Source organism: Antedon bifida, chromosome 5, assembly GCF_963402885.1.
Source record: "Antedon bifida chromosome 5, ecAntBifi1.1, whole genome shotgun sequence".
In the NCBI taxonomy this organism is placed as follows: domain Eukaryota; kingdom Metazoa; phylum Echinodermata; class Crinoidea; order Comatulida; family Antedonidae; genus Antedon; species Antedon bifida.
In genome coordinates, this window is record NC_136230.1 from 21737028 (window position 1) to 21758850 (window position 21823).

Sequence of the window (21823 nt, forward strand, 5' to 3'; positions counted from 1 at the left end):
CATAACTTGTACTCTATTACCAATTTCATCCAAAAGATTGTTTCCAAAAAATTAACAAAAAAGTCTGTGTACCGTGTAAAATATCGTATCAATATAATATTTGATATAATATAGAAATTACATTTAAAGATTTTAAAATCGTAAAGAGTTTCGATAATATGAAAACATTTTGTTTGACCGGCTGACTGCTGCTGAAAAAATAAACAACAGGGTGGTTGCTTAGTATCGCTATACCGACGTACGAACACACGGTCAACAACGAATTCTAAAAAGCAATTCGCTGAAATAAGTTACTTTTTTGTGATTAGGCTTACTGCCTATACAATCAATATTTACTATAGTAATTAGGAATATAGAGAGACGGTAAGTTGTGTTGTATTTACAGTGGAAATCACCGCCAACATAGGCCTACATTAACAACAAAAAAACAACTGGTGGAGGGAGTCTTCTTCTTTAGGCTCAAGTTTAGCCCTCTTATTATTACTAGGCCTAACCTAGGCCTAGGCTAGAGTAGTTAGGTAGATCCGGCCGGGCCTAGGCTAGTTAGGCGCCTAGTAGAAGGCTAAAGGCCCTAGGCTACTAGGTAGTTGACCAGAAAATATGGTTTTTAAAACTGATTCAGAAAGAACAACAGAAATACTAAACTAAAATAGGACTCTTCAAAAAGACACAAAAAAAGAACCGATCAATAAGTTAAATATGGTTTTAAAAACCTCAATTGATTCCAATTTTAAAAACGATTTCCATCCAGGACAGTTTTTTGAGTCTCCACTCATCATGTCCTCATTTCAGAAGGTCACTGAATGGTATGCATCCCAGCAGTGGGCAAAAACTGGTTGAATTAACGTTATGCACTTGTCAATTGTATGACCCACTATACGACCCCGGGAGAGGCGCGTCATTTGTCCGACGTGTGTCATACCTTATGAATACCATGACGCACATGTGCGTCAAAAATGTGACTTACCTTTAGGTGACCATGACGCACCCATTTTGACGCACTGTGACCATGTTATTTATAATATGGTGGGTGGTAAAGTGACAGACATTGACCCACCATTGTTCATTGATGTGACGTACCATCTAGGTTTTTTGACGCACCCCTGCGTCAATAATTATTTGTAAATGACGCACCATTGACGCACCTCTCCCGGGGGTCGTATAGTGGGTCATACAATTGACAAGTGCATTAATTCAACGTTATCTGCAAACGTTGAAATAACGTTCGGAAAATTGTTGAAAATGAAAGTTTGCATCAAACGTTGATTCAACGTAGAAATTATCAATGTTGAAACAACGTAAAAATAATTAACGTTGAAATAACGTTGGAAAATTGTTGAAAATGAAAGTTTGCATCAACATAAATGTCAACGTTAATTCAACGTTGAAATTATCAACATTGATTCAATGTTGAAATTATTAACGTTGAAACAACGTAATAATTTGAAGTTTGCATCAATGTAAATTTCAACATTAAATTAACGTTGGAATTAAATAAATTAAAAAACGTTGTTTTAACATTGAAATTACAAACGTTGAAATAACTTCATAATTTAGTTGAATATGAAAGTTTGCATCAACGTAAATTTCAACATTGATTCAACATAGAAATTATCAACGTTGATTTAATGTAAAAATATAAAAGTTAATTCACTGTTATTATCCGCAAACGTTGAAATAACGTTGAACAATTGTTGAAATAAGGTTTAAATCAACCAAAATATCAACGTTGATCCATTGTAGAATAATTAACTAAATTCAATGTAGTCCATCCAGGACACTTTTTAGTTGCAATGCAATCGCAGTCTCCACTCATGACCTCATTTCAGAAGGTCACTGAATGGTATGCATCTGTCTACTAGATTGTGTGTGGATAATAATGACATCATTATTATGCAACCAACCACAAAAATCATAAAAACCGCTTTTCATTTGATTACAAATTATGCGTCACTGAATGTGATTTTTGTTATAACAAATGACTAAAAATGTTCTTTTAGACCTTTTCTATTCTATAGAAGCAGGCCCTAAATAAATCTTTGTGCATCATGTTTCTAAAAGCTTATCAAAATTTAAATTATATTTAGGCAAATAAAATAACCACCCACCTGCTTCAGTATTTGATGCTGCAATTTTTATTCTATTAATTTGACTAGATTTTTTTTTTTTTTATGCATACCTTACCAAATATCTAGCATACAGTGTATACTGTCAAATAGTAACCCATTGAACATAACCACACATCTTTCTATGCTATGGTCAACTTATCAGACATGAAGCAGCCGTTTTACAGTATGCAACATATGCTTCGTAGTATAAAGTACAAAACAGCAAGGCGTGTCCTTTGCCTTGTTTATTTACACAGAATATTTTTTAGCTCTGTAGGGTATGCCTTCGATGCTTAATCAATTATGAGTGTTCAAATCAAATCTGAAAGTGAATTTTTATTTGTCATGCATTTTTTTTTTTGCTTATCCATCCTGTAATTGGTGAATTGCTCGCTGTTGGATGCGTATGGAATAAAAAAAATAAATACTGTAGAAAAATAACCCAATAAATGTACAAATACACTGGTGACCATATTAGCATAAATTATTTAATTAAAAAATAAAACGGGTTTCATTGATTTTTTTTAAACAGAGACAGAGGTTAAAATGAGTATGAAAGGTATTCTGGGTGATATGGATTGGGACGAAGGTCTTAAAGTTCCTGTAGCAAATGCTGAGAACAAGATTTTAGAGGAACAAGTAAGTTTTTCATGTCAATGTTAAGTAATAGGCCTATATTAGTGAATTGTCTATTGTTCCAAGTGAAACTTTCTAGATCAAAAGTAAGTCTTTTACATCAATGCTATTGTCATATTTACCTCCATTAGAATGGTGAGAGGTTATGAGATAAATCGGGAATGTTTTTTTCTATATTTGACGGTTTCATAGCTGTGTGGGAACACATGATCACATTTTCATATGCTCTCTCTGAGTGCCCTTTTTTATTTAAATTGTGTTTTAATTTATCTTATTTTGTCTCTTGCTACCTTAGATACAAAAGCAACAGCAGCATATCGTAAAGTTACAACAAGAATTAGGAACACATGACGACAAAGTACATGCATTGTCTGAACACTCACACAATGTAAACCAAGAGCTAACGCACACATTGGTGAGTATCTGATGATTATAGTAACGTGACTGGGTGCTTCTGATCGTTCTTTGACATACTGTACAGTACCACTAAACATCAGTGTTCTAATGATATAGGGATTAGAATGTCAAGCAGAAGACATAGTTGGTATTTTTCTCTCAAGATCTTTTTTCATCTTGACCATTAAGATTCCATTTAATTTAAAGATTATTTTGTTATACTGTACCTCAAGTAATAATGACAATGATGGAGATTTATATAGTGCCATATCCACAATAGTGCTCATGGCTCTTCTAGGTCTTATGTCTACGATAGTGGCTCGAGCTAGCACCCCAGGTATCTCCTACTCATCTCGAAAGATGTACTAGGCAATTTTTTTCATAGGCCTGTGGTGACACACAGAACAGACCATTAGTTTTCGTCAAGATCTAAAATTGCTTATTAGAGGCGCATTAATTATTTTTTTAAAGCGGAAACTAGAGTGTGCTTCTCAAAATGAATGGGTTTCTTTTGTGTATTAATATTTCGATTGATGAACTCTAGAAAGAACTATTTGTTGTAAAGACTGGTGAGTAAGGCGAAGTGTAAGTACAGGCATGCTCAATGTTTACTTTTAATTTTATTGACAGTAAATGTACTTATATTGTCAAAGTAATGTCAAAGTGAGATCACTCACGAATAACCAGCCATCATCCTGTTCATTCTTTTTATCCTATTATTTTTAGGGTTTATGCAAAGCACGTGACAAGCAGATTGATACAGAAAACCATTTGAAACAAATTGCTCAACGAGAAGAAGGTCGTCTTAAGCAAGAAATCAAACGCATTGAAAATGACCTTGCTGATATCAAAGAACGGAAAAATATATTTGAAGTAAGTTTTAAAAAACTGTTATGAACAATGTAATCAAGCTGCTGAATTGATGGTAATTACTGGTCTGATGAATGTTACATACATACAGTCTTTTCTTTCAAATGAAAAATAATACTGGTCATGTATTTAACTGGTTTTGAATCAATTCCTGTGTATGTGTATGCTAAACTGCTTAAAGAACATTCACCATAGCATTTCTCAAATTTAATTTTGATTTGCTTTATTGTATAGTATTAGTAATAATAAATATTTCTAAATCATAGGCTGCTGATATACTATTAATTAATTTTTAAAGATTTTTTTTGAAGGTGAAAAAATCTGTGAGAATACAGAAATGCCGTCCCAACCAAGATTTCTCATTCTTTGTTGTCCTATACCCTTTTCAGACCTGCAAAAAGTAACATATTTATGACAAGTCTGTAACCAGGTTTGCATAGACAATTGAAATCTGTTAAATCTCCGGAGAAAACACATCAATGAGATCAAACCTGGCTATAACTTGTCGAAACAATTTATGCAGATATGAAAAGGGTATTTCATGACAAAAAATGTTTTCTTCTAGTAATGATCATTTTAATGGCTTTTCTGTATTTTTTTTTGATTGAAATAAATTTCAAAATTTAATTTTTTATTTTTTTCCAGAATACTATTTTCAAAAACACAAAGCAACTGGAGGAGCTGAAATCCCAAATGAACTGGGATCAACAGGCATTAGAGGCCTGGCTGGAAGAATCTGCACGGAAAGATGAAGATGCCATGACCTTAGCAAAGTACACCCGTATGGATGAAGCTAAAGTTAAGGTAAGTTAATAACAAAAGTTGGCTAGTGTAGATTAAAATTTACTGTATATCGTGACCACTTTGTTGGAAAATGTCTATTTTCTGTGTAGTCTAATAATAATCAATTTTATTTATATGTAATTTAAAGAGGTTTGACATTTAATGCTTTGATTCAGATCCATTTTATTTTGTCAAACAAAAATGAGTGATTTAGTAAATGAGCAACTGTGATTTGTATGGATAGAACTTGAAACAAAACATTAACTATAGCTTCTTTTAAATTCTAGGAATTGTCATTAAGAATGCAGAAAATGACAGATGATTCAATGAAGAAGAGAAAAGTACTTGACCATGAAATGACACAGACACTAACAGCTCAGGTGAGATCATGTACCGCAACTACTGTAACAATATTCAAATAAATGACAAAACAACAAATCAACAGTTAAATTGTGTACGGATTATAAAAAGCAACTCTTTTTTTATGCATTCTGAAACTTAAATTTAATTAAGAAGGTTAGTGTGCAGTGTGGATAGCAAATGTTACAGACAGTATTGGATATCCATGCTTCTTAGCGTTTGGTTCTGGAATAAATGTGAGCTTAAATCTATGGGCTTCTTTGGAAGCCTCCACAAATGTTGGTACACTGATATCATATTTACCACATTTACAAAAACTAAAAATATTCCAGGACACAAAAGTTCATTCAAGTGGTGTACTAGCAGTTGTCATAACTTATTTCTAGTGCTATTGTTGTAAGTGAATCACCTAATGTTGTTATTTATACTTTCTTTAATGTCTAGTTGGAGCTCGACAAAACAGCAGAGGAATTTCGTAAGGCTCACCAAGACCGAACCGAGTTAATCCGGCAGTGGGAAGCAACCATAGACCAGATGCAGCGTCGTGACCGTGAAATGGATCAACTTGCTAATGTAAGTTCATATTAATATAATACTTTGAATATTCCTATATCTTGACACAGTGAACGAATGTGGTTATGATCTTAAGCCTTGTCTAACTATCAAACTTTATGTGAAAAAAAAAAAATGTTATGTGCCCAAATATAGTAGTGATATGACATCATCATGTCCATATATGGGCTTTAGAGATGACAGATTATTTTCTTATTAAATATTTTTGTTTTTTAACGTTTTATTGTATAAATGATACTTTTTTTTCAATTTGAAAATAATGTTATAAATTCAGCGGCTTAGCCACAATAGTATGCCTAGACTAAGTTACAAAACTTTGTATCCTTACATTTGAAGCTTTCATCGGACATCATTGGGTGTAGAAAAAGTGTCTACCTATGTGTGGTGTCTATTTTTAATACAAATAAATAAAAAATAATGCAGAGACTCTTAATTCTCAAGATCATTTGTTGGTTCATGATTGTCATTATTTTTTACAGAAATGTAATTTAAAAAATAAAAGGTAAAAAGTCTGTGGTAAAAAGAATCTACAACATCTTACGAGGTGTCCACTTACCACAGAAAAAAGCTTTTAATGAGTGTCCGAGCTGTACAGGGAGGCGCAACTCTGTACATTTTCTCATCTTAAACCCTTAAATCAAAACACTATAATGACGTTTTATTTTTAGGAACTGGCACAAGTAAAAGCAGATGTCCGTGCACATGAAGAAACTGTTGGAGAAAAACAACAATTTCTGGAAAACGAACTAGAAAATAATGAGGAACAGCAGAAAAAAATACAGAGCACTGATCGACTTTCAGCCAAGTTGCGTATTGACTATCAGGACACGGAAACACAGCGTGGCCAATTTGCTGATGAGGTAAAAATCATCCTAAACTGTATCATCTGTCCGTCAATCCTTGGTATTCTTCTTCAATTGTCTTTTTCTTACAAGAGCTACTGATTGTCGCTACTACAGTATATGTTTCTCCACTTCTTGCACATCATTTCAATCTATTCCTCACCATACAATTGAGAGCTATGCTGCTTTTTTAAAAATAAATGATACAAAACTACACACATAACTTAAGCTCTGCCTACACAATCAAACTTTATGTGACAAGAAAAATGATATGGACATGATGATGTCATATCACTACCATATTTTGGTTCATCACACTTTTTTGTCATACTATAAGTTTGATAGTGTAGACAGCTTTACTTGCCTATATTAAGTATATTTCTTGTATAATCGCATCATGTGATACTTTACAAAAATATATATTTGATATTACTCTTCATTGTAGTTGGAGACCCTAAAGTGTACTGTTGAGAGGACCGCTACAGACTTAGAAGCAATGAGAAAAACTGTAACTGAGCTCAAACGCGATGTTGAAGATAAAAAGTTTAGGTAAGCATCGTATAGTCATGTCATTTTGCATTTTTAAACACTATGTCAGAAACAAATTTACTATATTATAAAAGATTGATTTTCAATAAGTCAATACAAATTTATTTTGTTATCAGAGTTCAGCAAGCTAAAGAGTTAAACAAGCAACTGAATGAAAAGTACAACCTAATCATGGATGCGTCAATGACAGCAGAAGAGAATGCTGCCATGATGGACCAACTTCTACAAGAAGAGGAAGAGAACATGAAGGAGTTGGAAAAGGAACTAAGACATCTTCGGGAGCTGCAATACCGCAAATCTCAAGAGATGTATAATAGTAAGACTTTAGAGAAAGATACAACAGCAGAGATCCAAGGTGCAAGAGCTGCCAGTCGTAACTTGGGCAGTCGCATTAACAAGTTGGATCATGATTCCTTGAAACAACAGGAGATTATTTATAATCAGGTAATTATTTTTAGAATTAAATGATTCAGACACATATCTGACAATGACATCTGACACCGATTACATTTCTTTTCACCAGCATATACTAATTGCATTGATTGCCTCTCAAAGCCATATGACAAACATATAACAGGGAGCTTTTGTTTTGCGACAACCAAACTATATCATGTTACTTGTTAGTTAATTGGCCACATGTGTAAATATTGAGACGTGTGTCCTCGCTCCTCACTTCAACACAGGCTTGATGACACGACTGACGACACCACGATTGACAGTACCTAGGTTGGTTGTCAGCCATTGCAAATTGAATGCTCCCTATTATCAAGTTGGGCACCATTACTGTTGTATTAGATTGTCTACTGTTGCCATTGCAAGATTCAAAGAGTCTGAGACAAGCTTCATTTACTCTTAATGTTAATTTAACCCTTTATCTTTTCACTCTACAGGATTTCACCATTCAGCAACTAGAGCGCAAGATTTCCCGCCTCCAAGGTGAAAGAAGCACGGAAGAGATGGATGCCCTGAATGCTAAAATAAAAGAGTTAACTCAGACATTAGATGTACGCAACAATACTCATCAGTTATTGAGTGCACAACTCAAACGTCTACAGGTAAGTTTTAAAGTCAGTTTTAACATAATTCTTCTAATTAAGATTAAACTACACCTACCTACACTGCTCCTGTTGATAGCTGAATTTGTTAGTACAACTCAGACACTCAAAATTAGCATACATAAACAAAAACTAAGTGAAAGGTTGTTGAAGGTGAAACTATTGACAGAAAAGTTCTCTACTGTAATCATGTATTTACGAAGAACCTGTTAGTATAACTTTGTGGTGTTATCTAACAAAATATTTATAGAATACTACTAAAAAAATAAGAAATATGCTATTACATTGAAAAATTCTGTAATTAATTATTCATCAGGACGATATAAGAAGGGTAAAGCGAGACTTGGAGACAAGTGGTAAAGAGAAGGCAGATCTGACCAGCAAGATAGAGGAACTAAATCTTCATAATGATAGCTCTCAAAGGGTTCTCAAGAAAGTGATTTCAGAGAAACAGGTTAGTCAAGAATAACATTCAATCCATCAAAATAGTATGAATTAATAATATTATATTTGTGTAATTGAAATAAATTTTATTGTAGCTATAGTGTAAATTTCCTTTTGAATTGTGGATCATTATCAATGTTTCAGTCTCATCATAGCAAATAGGAAAGTAAATGAAACATCTTATTAATAAATATACAAATAATGAATGCTCATGAGCTAAAAATAGATATATCTTTCACCTTTGTTCCATTGCATGAATATGTTTTATAACACACCTGAGGCCTAAACCATTTTTAAAAGGCAGCTCTCCAATTTTGGATGTGGAGTAGAACAATTATAAACAGCGCACACTACAGCTTGATATTCACCTCGTATAGCTCATGATTGCTCATTTCTTCACAGATTTGTATTCTAAATCATATTCTTTATTTACTTTCGCAAATTTTGTTTCATGATATTACTTCAATAATCAATGTTTTTTTTTTACTTGATTTGATTTACAGGATTTGATGGTTGATGAAAATATCTTGAAATTAGAAATCAAACGTCTAAGAGATATACTCAACTCCAAAGCAGACCAAGTGTTTAGTTTGGAAAAGAGAAGACTTCAATTGGAAACTGTAAGTAAAAATGTTCATCTGGTTTTTAGACATTCATAAATTGATAATTCTTTGCGAAAATACCAACAATTTGAGAACTATTCTTGACAGTTTTGATGTCCTGATTGGACAGCTTCTTCAGAAGAATGACCCTGTCATTAGCCAGATTTGACCCTTGCTACTTTTTAAAATTATTAAATATTTATGTTTTATGACTATTAACTGTACTTAATTCACCATCATAAACTATTGTAAAAGAGGTACTGCATCAGTGTTTTTGATAATCCAAAATAAGTTTTAAACATAATATAATTGTTTATTGCTGCTATGTTAAACTATAGTTTTATTTTACAATTTAATTGATTTACTATTGATGTTTTGTTGCAATTAGGCGATGAAAGAACGCAGACAGGAAATTGGAATCCACAAAGATATGTTAAAGGCTCAGTTAAAAGCATCAGCTGAGGAGAAATCTACAGTGAGCTCAGAACTACATGAACGTATATCAAAGATTGAAAAATTACGAAAAAGGTTAGTAGAAATAATATCTGGATTTGAAATTAATTTTATATTCTTTTCAATGTATTGTTTTTTAAATCTCTGTGGACATAGTAGTAAAAGTTTCTCTCACAAGTCTCCAATAAACGGACAATTTGTGGGCTCTCTGGTGTTTTCTGGTATCTGCTTTACAGTGTTCCAAATGCTTACTGTAAATCAATGGTATATTGATATTTATCATACAATTCCTAGGACTAGACATATACTTAGTAAAGTTGTTTTATAAATAGTAAAAAGCATTGACCATCTTTCATACAAATTTATATTCTTAATAGATATGAAATACTGATGGTATCTATGGCACCACCTGAAGGTGAAGAGGATCGCTCACAAGCATACTATGTCATACAGGTTAGTAAATAATATGGTATGATGTTATACAGCTGATATTGACCGCTTTTATTGGTGTATTATAACATATTTGAGATCTCCCGAGGAAATTATATTTTTCTTGAGGGATTATATTTTCCCAAAGTACTACGCTAGTTAAACATTGTTAGATGGAGATACATGGTTTAGTAATTAGTGTACATCTATAGCAATTATTGACAAAGAAGACATTTCCTTACCAACATAAACATTTCTTATAGGCTGCTCAGCAAAAAGAGGAGCTGCAACGCAAAGGTGATGATCTTGATGCTAAGATCAGGAAATCAGAGAAGGAGATCAAAGCACTGGAGAACACTCTGAGACTGATGAATGGTAGAAATGAAGTGTACAGGAAAAGTTTTAGCAAAGTTACTGAAACAAGTTAGTGAACTTTGTGTGAAAATTCTCTTTATATTATATTGTAACAAATTATAATAGATGTTTGTTCTTTAGTGAAGTGTGCTAACACATCACTTATTTTTTTACTTCTAAAAATGTACTACAAATACATATGAAATACTTGAAATCATTAATTAAATTTTTTGTAAGATTAAAGTTAGTTGTTTTAGTTATGGTATACATCATAACATGTTCAGAGAAAATATTGAGATGGCACTTTTATATCTTAGTTATCAGCATTTATAGTAAACAATGGGTTTGCAGTCGCTTGGCAGGCATGACAAGGGTGGAAAATGCGTTTGGTCAACACACTTTCCACCTTTAGCTAACCAAAAAATGTTTTTTCCATATCCAAGATAATTGGGGAGAAATAAGTGGGAGGTGGAAGGATGACTTGATATATTTGGAAACGCCTGTGATTATTGGGGACACAATGGCTTGTAGTCTGCTGCTTTGCTTAAACAAATTATGCAGTTCTTCCAATTATATAAAGAACAAACATCGGCCTTAAATTTATAAACCATTTTCTTGCTTTCTCTAGGCGAGGAGTATGAAGAAAAACAACAATTGGAAGAGCAGCTTAGAGCAGTAATGGACAAGTACAAATACAAACGTCGTCAGATACGTGAACTCCAAGATGACCTTGGCACAATGAGCAATACGCTAGATAACTTAGTGCGAGATGAGAATGCCTACTCAGAAATGATTGGTGAAAAAGAGGTAACATTGGATTGTATACTAATAATACATTTTATGAGTGTGATGGTACAAATAAGTTCATGAGGTGAAAGATGAAATTCCATTTTGACGATGCGGAGCTTGAGTGAAAATAGAATTTCATATTTAACCGAATAACATTGTTGTTGTTGAACTTATTTATTTTGTGTGATGACAGGAATCTATTTAGGTGTTAAATAATATTAATTAGATGCATTATAGAACATTATAAATAAAATGACTCAAAGATGCTGAATGGTACCCCTCACAAAATGTGTTGGTTTGTTTGTTTATATTTGCCATATTGCAATGGATAGCCATACTGGTTCAAGTAACCGTCTTATAGAGACATCTATTAGCCATTGACGTAAAGTTGGCATTTGGATTAATTAATTAAATTTATTTTATCCTTTACTGTTCTGAAAATGAAAAAAAAAACTAAGTACTTATGCCACATAGTCAACTTTACAGTGGTCATTTGATCCTTACTTGCTGAAATATCTTTATCAGTACCAACTACCAACAATATTAATTAAGAATGATAATAATTGTATTATCTTCTTTCAGAACAAAATGCAACAGTTCAACAAAGAAATTGGAGACCAAAAGGGAAAGATTGAACGAGTAAATAAACAGAATGCAAAATATGCAAGAGAACTAAGGACAGCAAAGAAGGTTAAAGGAGAAACACATGAAGAGGTAATGGTTATAGTACTTTGTATTTAATTCTCAGTAAAATAAAGGTCTTATGGGTCAACCCATGACATGAGCCAAGTCAGCATCTACATGATAAACAAAGCATAAGGAAAATGTTTAAGTATGTACTTGAACGAAACGTCGAGAAACTCAACAGTTCTTTTCAGAACTAATACACGTGGTGTACCGCAAACTTTATATCAACATTCGATTTCGCCATGCAAACCTTCAAACAATATATTACTTGAATGAAGTCATGTGAAATTATCTAAAAGGACCAATGCCCAATTCAAACAATGACACAATCAGAGCCTTGTCTGTGGAGCTGGCACAGTTCTCAAACGTATTCATTCTACTCTGACACCATCTGTCTTGCTGTCTACTACTTAAACAATACATTTAAATAGTACCTAACTTTTGATTGGAAAATCATATCATTTCTCATTTGAGTTCTAGATTTTTGGTTATCCTACTAAACTAATGGTTCTTGCTTCAACTTCTGTCTTTTGGAGGATTTTTCCCAAATGATTCTAATTAGAGTCTGGCACTTTTAAAGACCGCTTTTAACAAATTGTTATGTTTATTACAGCGTGACTTTGCATTACGTGAACTACGAGATTTCAACAAAAATGTAGTGAAGCAGATAGGTGAAGTAATGCACGGACACCCTGACTTGACACCAACAGCTCAGATGCTGTTCTCACAGGTAATCTTTACTTTGGAAGTTTGTTCAATACACATGCTGAAAATGTATGTATGTATTCATAATATTTCATTTGGGCTAGTTTACTCATGACAGATAAAATGTAGCACTTACATTTACAGTGTTAATTATTATATTTACATGCAACAAACCATTTTGAAATACTGTAGGTTGTGCTTGAAGTAATTGAATGACTTCCATACTCTTTGCCAAAGACAGAATAAAATAATTTAACTTTTGGAACTGTAGTTGTGTTAATCATTCATTGTTATAAAACAATTCCTTTTATTCTAGGCTGGTTTACCTGCACCACCACCACCAAGCTCACCCAACAAGTATGGTTCTCGACCTGGGTCCTCTCTCAGTGGACGTAGTGCAGGAAGTCTGGGGTCAGTAAGGTACGTTGCTGGAAGGATATTTTAGAATATAAATATGGTATAGTATGCACATTTATGCGCACACATGATAGACAATGTTGCTAATGCAAATGTAATACCGCCCTCATTAGTTTGCTCAACATAATTTTAGTGAACTGTACTTTGATGGATTTGATATATCATAACAAATAATTTTGAATATATATTGTAAAAAAAATGGTCATATTTAATTAATGATGTTGCGGTTCCCACATCACCTTCTAGCTGCTATTGGAGCATTGAATGTACAAGGAATGATGTTACTTTGTATGTAATAATTGTATTTTACCATTTTTTTTATTTGTATGAATCCCATAGCAAAAAATTTCTTTATGTATATTTTAAGCTCTGTCTACACTACAAAAGTGTGATGTGCCCAAATATGGTAGTAATATGACATCATGTCCATATATGGGCACATCACATTTTTTTTCTACATAAGGTTTGATAGTAGATGGTAGACAGAGCTTTACTACATGCAAATTATAAATGGAATGGTGTTTCTCTGATTTTACAATATACACCAAAGAACCACAAATAAAAGCATAAAAATGTTTTTCTCGTCCAACAGAACGCCATCATCAATCCGTAGTGGAGGATCCAGTCGTGCGGCATCTAGCAGAGCCGCATCAAGCAGAACTGCATCAGCTCACAAGGCCAGAATCGACCTGGAATTTGAAGTGTCTGGCTTCAGCCCTGGACGTTCACCATCTCAAACTCCACCAGGGAGCCTGAGAGGGTCTCGGCCTCCTAGTGTTAGCAGTCATGGAAGTCGCCGTTAAAATTGAAAAGAATGTGTAAATTTTATGATTGTTAATGCTATATAAATAAAAATTTATTGAAAACATTCAAAGGTTTTTTTTATCTCTTAACATGATCCATGCAACATGATGTGTATTTTTAGAATCCAAGAACATTTTTTAAGAGATTTTTTTATGTTACCAAAAACAAATACAAATACAATTTTCAATTGGGAAACTGTCTTTGCCTTTAAGTAGTGAAATAAAAACCTAATTTAGATTCAATTGGAAGTAATAAGGTACTTTAAGGTCCTCTTCAGGATGCTTAAGAAAGACATTTATTTTATGGCAATTTGAATTGCTTTTTCCTTAAGAAAATCAGCAATCTGTTTTTGTGATCTTCGTTCAATGATTTAGGTTGAAATTTGATTACTATATTAAATTAATTGTCTACATACATTGGTAGATTGCAATAAAAGATATTTTTCCTAAATAATTCCTTCATATAAAATAGTTAATATTCATTTGTAGTTAACTTAATTTCTATTATTATTTTTTGTGGAATTATATGCTGAATTCTAACAACAAAAATGTTTAAAGTTCAAAATATCTTGACTTACACCAAAACTTAATGTTAAAAATCTGTATATTTGTGTACAAATGTCACTATAACAAATTTGAATTTTTTAAATTTGTGTATACATTTATATAGCCCAGAATTACTGACATCTTATAATCAAATATTTTGTTGTATTTGACAAATTATTTAGGATTTTGTCAGTAGGCTAAAACTGGCAAATAGTATGACATATTTTAGGAACAGTTTCTGCTGCACAATAGTCATTTATTTCAAAATAGATTAAAGTATAAAATGTATATACTAACTGCATTTTTTGTGCTCTAAAAAAAACCTGTTTAAATCAGTGGGTGGTTGTCAGGCTATAAAACTTCAACATCACCCAAAATGCAATGTGCTTAGATGAGGTGTTATTTTGAGAATGCCATTGAACTGGTTATTTAAAAATTTGTCCCACTGCTGCCAAGAAATTGGGTGTAATTTATTCACATGGATATTAGTGGTTATTTGCAAACATATCTTTCTGATCTGAAGGATTTTCAAGAGAATAGGCCTAATGGTAAACAAAAGTAATATAATTACTGTTAATTATCGCAACACAAATGAAATATGTGATTTTTAAAGACACCTTCCCTACAATTTGTGACGTTTTGTAAAATTAATACATATATATACTTTAAAAACATTAAACCATGTTATTCCTTCTTTTAAATGTACGTTTTATGGTAAATTATGATTAAAAAGTGAGAAACAATGCACTACCTAAGTAGCTCGCGGCGATTGACCTCTCGTGGATGGTCTTAGGCCTAGCCTAGCTAGGCTTAGTTTTGTAGGCCTAGCTGGTAAACATCGTACGCTAGCTATATACCTAGCCTGACAGAATTAGAATCAACTTATTTTTCACATTTTTAACCATTTAAAGACGAAAAAAGTTATCGCAATAGGACCATAAAGTATTATTTTTACATTAAATATATTTTGTGATCTTAAATTAGATCTAAAAAACATAGGGAAGGTGACTTTAATTTTAACATAATAAATTGCATATTCACCATACATACAATAATTCTTGATAAAAGTACCAATGGATACAGTTTCATTAAATGTAAATATGTATTATAATATTGAAATTCTTATTAAATGTACAGTACAGTATATGAAGTGACTTAACGTTGTGTTGTTGAAATATTATTATTTTATTGTTATCGTTTTAGGTATAAAAAGAAGTAATATTTTGTTTGTGATAAACTATACTAAACAAATAATGAATGTTTATGATTTTTATTTTTTTATTTATCTTTATTTTAACCATATTTAATGAGGGTGATCCATCCAGCTAGCTTGCTCAGAAACAAATTGGCAAAAGTACTGCAATACCTCATTTCACCGTCAAATAATCTCTATAGGAGTCCTGTTTTACTTTGATAAGTTTGTCACCTGTATTCACCGTCATATATATTTTTTGCCATATTCGTCTTTTTCTTAGGATCCCATATAGACAGTTTGCCTTACAAGACTTTTACCAATGCCTCAAACATTTTCTGTCCAATTTCATCATGCCATGGCCAACAAACACCTTTGTGCGAATTGCAGCATTCTTTATTAATCGGGATATTATCTCTCTTTAAATGTTGGCTTTTAAACTCATCAACTAGATTTAATTTGCCAGCTCTGATGAAATCATTAATTTGTGTTGTTCCAATGATACCACACTCAATGAACCTGATCAATTGATGTAAATACAGCAAGTCCCACACATACATTTCCTCTCATAAACTCCAATATCTGTAATTTGTTTCAGTAATCTGTTGAAATTGATACAGCGAAAGTAACCGGTCGTAGTTCAGGTGGTCAGGAGCGAAGAAATATTTGATAAAAGCATGCGTACTTTCCATGTGGTCAGATATCGTTTGTTGTGTCTCGGACATATATAGGGATATAGTTTAACCACATCTTAGATTTCGTTGACTCTCTGTATTCAAGTTAATATCTTTATGATCAGCCTCTTTTAAACACAATGATACTTCACTTAGAATCTCTTTCTCTGTCTGCATTTGTAGAAGCAAGTTGTAGAGAGAAACCAGAATTAGTGTGCTTCTGTCTTAGAGATGTTTTCAATTTAAGATATTTGTGTCACTGGTTGTATAGGTAATACAAGTTCAGTTTCAACAAAAGCACTGGCCTCAACACTATTTTCACAATGCTACATGTCCAAAAGCCATATAGTTCACCGGGTCGACATAATAATTGCTTCTTGATGTCATCTCTGTCCACCTCCACTCATCTCGGGCAAGAGTCATCATCAGGCATTCTTGTCTTTCTCTAGTACATGAGTTTTTATACCACAACCATGTGCACTCATCAAACCAGTGTATAATGGTGGTCTATCTGTAGGGGTTACATATCTAATGAAATCGGTTGAGATGAGAAGTAGGAGTTAATGCTGCCTATGAATAATTTGGCGAATGAGCTGTATCTGTATTTCCCTGAAGCTTCTGCCAAAAGTTGACAGAATGAAAACTTACCAATCATACTAGTGACTATGGCCCTGAAGGTTCAGACATTGAATTACATACCAATAACGCATTTATTATTTAACATCATATTTATACAGGATTTCACAATAAGGTATAAATGCACTTGTTTTATATTGTGGTACTGTCTCCTGTCAAGTTTCAGTTTCATGAAAAGAAATGAGATCTGTAATTTAGAATCTTTTTTAAATTATGGTTAATTCTGACATAGGCGAGCACAATAGAAAAACTTTGGAACAAATCTCTGCCTTGGATACCTACCTGAACTATCTCAGATGTACCGCGAAATGTAAAACAGTTTTTCACTATTACAATATTGTTCCATATTTCTATATTAGGAATATATTATAAAGAGTTTTAAAACAAAATTTCTAATTTTATCGGTAGATTTTCAACTCAATTTCAATTGTACGCGGTCAAAGTAATTTCCGGGTTCATGATGAGTTTACAGGTTCACCTTGCAACTACCTGGTTTCAGTTAAGTTGGTCGTTAGTGGCTATAGCCATTTTAGTTTTTTGTTTATTTTCGGATCGGACCGCGCGTGTGAAGGTACATTAGTTAAAAAATAAAATCCCGATAGCCAAGTTTTATTGAGTAAGCTGGCAGGAATAACTGTAGGCTATCTGTGTCCCATTAGGGCCCATATTGCAAGCCATTTAAAACATCTTCGTTAGTTTCAAAAGATGTTTAAATTAAATAATGTATTATGATGGTATTTTAATTTATTTTAATAAACGCCTACCCAATAAAATATCACTTTGAATAATAATCGCCTTCACCCACCTACCCAACTATCTAATAAACGCCCATCCACATTTATACCCACGATATTGTATATACTATTTGTAATAGAATTCATCACACTGTTAACTACAATTTACCAAGCATTTGTTATTATTTTTTACCACTTTTCATATCTATTAGAGGATTTTATTTGATTATAAATGTTACGATATTATTAAAACTAAAAAAATCCCTCGAATAAGCATCTCCCTCAAATGAACTCTGCCTCCCCCACCTCCGCCCTATAAGGGCCCTACCAAACAATAAACACTATACTTTAAAATGTTATTAATCATTTAAGACACTGTAAAACAGAGTAGGTTTAGTTTTTCGAATGTCAAGCATTTTCAATAATGGTAACCGACAGAAAACGTACAAGGAGGACGTCCTTCTAAAACCTTTTTACCCGAGTCATTATCATTCCGAGAACCATCGTTTACACTTCCTAGAGGGGAGCGAGCGAAGCGAGCTCACCCTCTAGTTAGACGTAATTGTTGTTGAATATTTGATATAAATTGGTAAGTTGTTCCATACTTTTGCAACTCCAACTTTGAACGATTATTTAATTTAAGAGTCATAGTGGGGTATTATATATCTGTTATATAAAGAACATTGACAACTTTAGACAGCCTTATATTTAGACAATCCTGTGAGAAGTGACAATTTTAGAACATTGTGTACAAACAACAATTTATGCACACATATTTAAAAAAAATTATTTAAAGAATTTAATTTTTAGTGGCGGCCATTTTGAAATCCAAGATGGCCGACAGATTATCGCTTTACATAGTTAAGATTGTATAATGGGTACAGTAATACCATCAAAACGGACTTGTTCCATATTCATATTTTGTATTATTGGTGATATTCTGATTTTTAATAGGGTTATTTGAATGTTGGCGGCCATCTTGAATTTGGTCCTTTAAATGTCTTTTGAAAAAATGGCAACATATTTTTTTTCATTCCTTATATTATCAAGATATGAAATAAAGTCAAAGTTTGCTTTTAACAAAAAATATACACGACATTCATATAAACGACATACCAGCCTACACTATACTGTGAATATCAAAGGCTGGAATTTGGCTGTTTATGGACAGTGCACACTACAGGTTGGTTTATGAACACGCTACAATCACCACCCTCGGGTTGGACAACATTCTTAACACATCTTTAAAAAAAATGTGCAATGTACCACTTAATCATCAGGATGGATTGAAATTATACATGGCACATGATACGTAATCAACCAATCAAATGCCAAAGATAAATGTATGTGTTACATAGTCTGTATATAAAGGCAGTATAGGCCTACACATTCTTGTCTTCTCATCATTGTAGTGTGTCTGAAGGCTTACCTTTCTGACATATTGTTTCAACTTGTCATTCAAAATCTAATGTTTTACATTATTTTATTCAGATAAAAATATTCTGAATGAGGACCTTCTGGAAAATGATACATTATGTTGAATTACAATTAAATTTAATTGCAACTGATTATTTTGTCTCACAGTTATTTGTTTTTTCGATATGAAATGAATTTTTATCATAATAAAAATTGATTTGTGATGATCAAGAACCAACCGAGGTCAGGTCAATCGATGTAACAGTAACCTTCAAACCAACCTGTGTCGAGGTGAGGAGCGAGTACATGCTTCCAAGATTCCCACATGATATAGTTTGGTCGTCGGTCATCGCACAATGAAAGCTCAATGTTTCAAACGTTTTGTATAACTATCTCAACATTTAAAATTACCATTCCACAGGTATTTTATTTCTATGGTAAAGAAAAAAACAATACAGATATCACAAAAGTTACAAAGCCTTATACATAGAAAAGTATAATAGCAAGATAAAGCAATGTACAGACCTACTGAACTACTTTAATAGTGACCTGTCTAGAGTAGTTCATATACGAATATCTATACTTAATCTAAAGGTGGGGTTGATGGACACAAAATCCAACAACACTGGTTGACACAGTCGCGCAAAATATTTAAACATAATGATGGGTAACTGCAACTATAGTTGCGAACATTTGACCATTTGCATTTTGAAACTTATATACACCGTGTCACAAGTTGTATAGACTAGTTTTGTGAAATATTAAATTTAAAAATTAATTTAAATAAAATTATAGTTATCCAATTATTATTGCAATGATATATCAGTGTGATTAATAAATGAATGAATGCACGTGAATATGAATGATGAAGATGAAGAAATGTTTAAACTTTTCACCTTTTGAAATATTGGATTGCGAGAGCAAGTCATGTTGAAGAAGTTTGCGTGCTACTCTTAACAGTCAACTTGTTCTCATTAAATTAAGGTTTGTTTTCCCTGTGGACTAATTGCTAAATCTATTAAACAGGGTGCTTTCACGAAAATCATGTCCACACAATTCAACTGGGTTGCAATTCCTTTCTCAAATCAAACAGCACGGAAGGGTTTTCGTCAACCAATAAAAGGCTATTGAGATACGTTGTGTCACCTTGCCCTCGGGGGTAATAAGAACCTAGGCGTTTTAAGACTGCGTTGTGTATTGTAGCATGTAAGTACTTTCACGGCCAAGCAGATAATTAAGTGGATTCAATTCTATCACGATGTAACAATTCGTGATAAAAGGATAATAGGTGGATATTCCTTTTGGTTGGCGCCTTGTTACGAAAGCCGAGTCTTGTCGCGTGAGTCTCCTTGTTTTCGATAACAGTTTATAAGATTAATCTGAGTGGCAAATAACTTCAAATGAACGCCCTGGGGGAATTTAACTCTCAGTCTCGGTATCTATCAACCACTGCAAATCTGATTGTAAAATTTGTCTCGGTGTGAAGTAAATCCGATTGGCGCTCAATGCCCAATTAAGTGTTTTTCTAACAATAAGGAATCATAGTCGGTTCATGTTTGTGCCTGTGCAGTGTAATTCTATTAATGTTGAAAGGTAATCTGGCAAACGCAAACAGTATCCGTATTGAGTGTAGACAATATGAAATCGAAAGATTAGATTTATGTAATAACATTAATCTATTCTGTTTATTGATTGCTACTTTCGCCACGATATTTGCACGATGAATTCTCTGTTTATGTTACAAATTAGTGAGCCTATCGATAGTCCAAGGTTTTACAGGGTTTTTAGAAGCTTTGTCCTGCAACAATACAATCAATGTATATCTCTTTTCAAAGAACAAGTTATGTTGGCCATAACTTAGATAAACTAAATGAGTGTGAAGAATAATAATTGTAATGATTCAATTCATTAGTATCCTTGAGTTAATCTCATCTTTTATCCAATTATCAATTTTCTCTGACGCTCTTTTCATTAATTTCTAACATAATTATTCTTGCGCCATATATTCTTACAGTGTTGTTAGTTGAGTACTAACAAGTATAAGGGTTATAAAAATGTAACATAGGGTATAAGTTGTGCAATCATTCGTTAGCCACACTGACGGGTGCTATTCTTACTTGCTATACTTACAGAGGAAACAAATTGTCTGAAAAATGTGTACACAAATGTGTTGCATAGAGGAAGATACACCCCCTGCTGTATTCTTAAAGTGGAAATGTTACCTAGATGTCTTTAGATCTTGATTTGTAATCATCTGACAACCAGGCATAGAATATACTGTAGGCCAACAAAACAAAAGTAAAAGTAACAAAAAGCAAAAACAATTCTAATACAGAGCTTTTACACGAGCACGTAAACTTTAACAGATGACGTCAACATTTTACTCATTTGCATAATAGCATAGTTCAGCGAACAGCCAGTTACATTAACGTACTTGCTCATTTTGATTTCTTTTTGATGGAAAGTGCATATTGCGATGAATAAATCTTATAGAATGGCTTTATTAAAAACATAACTTTAAATTGACCATTGTGCTTTCTTAATTATTCTGCAGAAATGTACGACTCTTTCATGTTTCGATACTCATCAGTTAACGTTTTCATTTACGTAATTTTTCAGAAATAATTAGGTTCTCAACTTTGACAAAGTGGGCTGAGCTTTCGCATTGCATATTGGGAATTATTTTACATCTTGAATTATGTAGTTTCAGTATTTGTGAAAATCTCAATTTTGAAAATTCCGATTTATGTCTGATTCCTCTTGCATGTGC

The 21823-nt window shown here is 32.9% G+C and overlaps 1 protein-coding gene across 1 annotated transcript; it reads left to right on the forward strand.

Moving 5' to 3' along the window:
- The first annotated feature begins 224 nt into the window (after positions 1-224).
- On the forward strand, positions 225-15604 carry LOC144842010 (coiled-coil domain-containing protein 39-like). The gene is made up of 21 exons (XM_078698345.1): positions 225-363; positions 2641-2747; positions 3040-3159; positions 3867-4013; positions 4656-4814; positions 5081-5173; positions 5598-5726; positions 6395-6586; positions 7014-7117; positions 7234-7561; positions 8008-8172; positions 8489-8626; positions 9120-9236; positions 9607-9746; positions 10049-10124; positions 10364-10523; positions 11083-11261; positions 11826-11957; positions 12544-12660; positions 12952-13055; positions 13645-15604. Exons 2-21 carry the CDS (start codon positions 2655-2657, stop codon positions 13853-13855), a joined length of 2904 nt encoding a protein of 967 aa, XP_078554471.1. The 5' UTR covers positions 225-363; positions 2641-2654; the 3' UTR covers positions 13856-15604.
- Positions 15605-21823: the final 6219 nt, after the last annotated feature.

What these genes read in the sequence shown, in the direction of transcription:
- LOC144842010 (XM_078698345.1), top strand. Translation starts at nt 2,655, where the DNA reads ATGAGTATGAAAGGTATTCTGGGTGATATGGATTGGGACGAAGGTCTT. An exon ending in CACAGACACTAACAGCTCAG is followed by an intron (nt 5,174 to 5,597) that starts GTGAGATCATGT and finishes TTTAATGTCTAG; the next exon opens with TTGGAGCTCGACAAAACAGC. An exon ending in AGGAGATTATTTATAATCAG is followed by an intron (nt 7,562 to 8,007) that starts GTAATTATTTTT and finishes TTCACTCTACAG; the next exon opens with GATTTCACCATTCAGCAACT.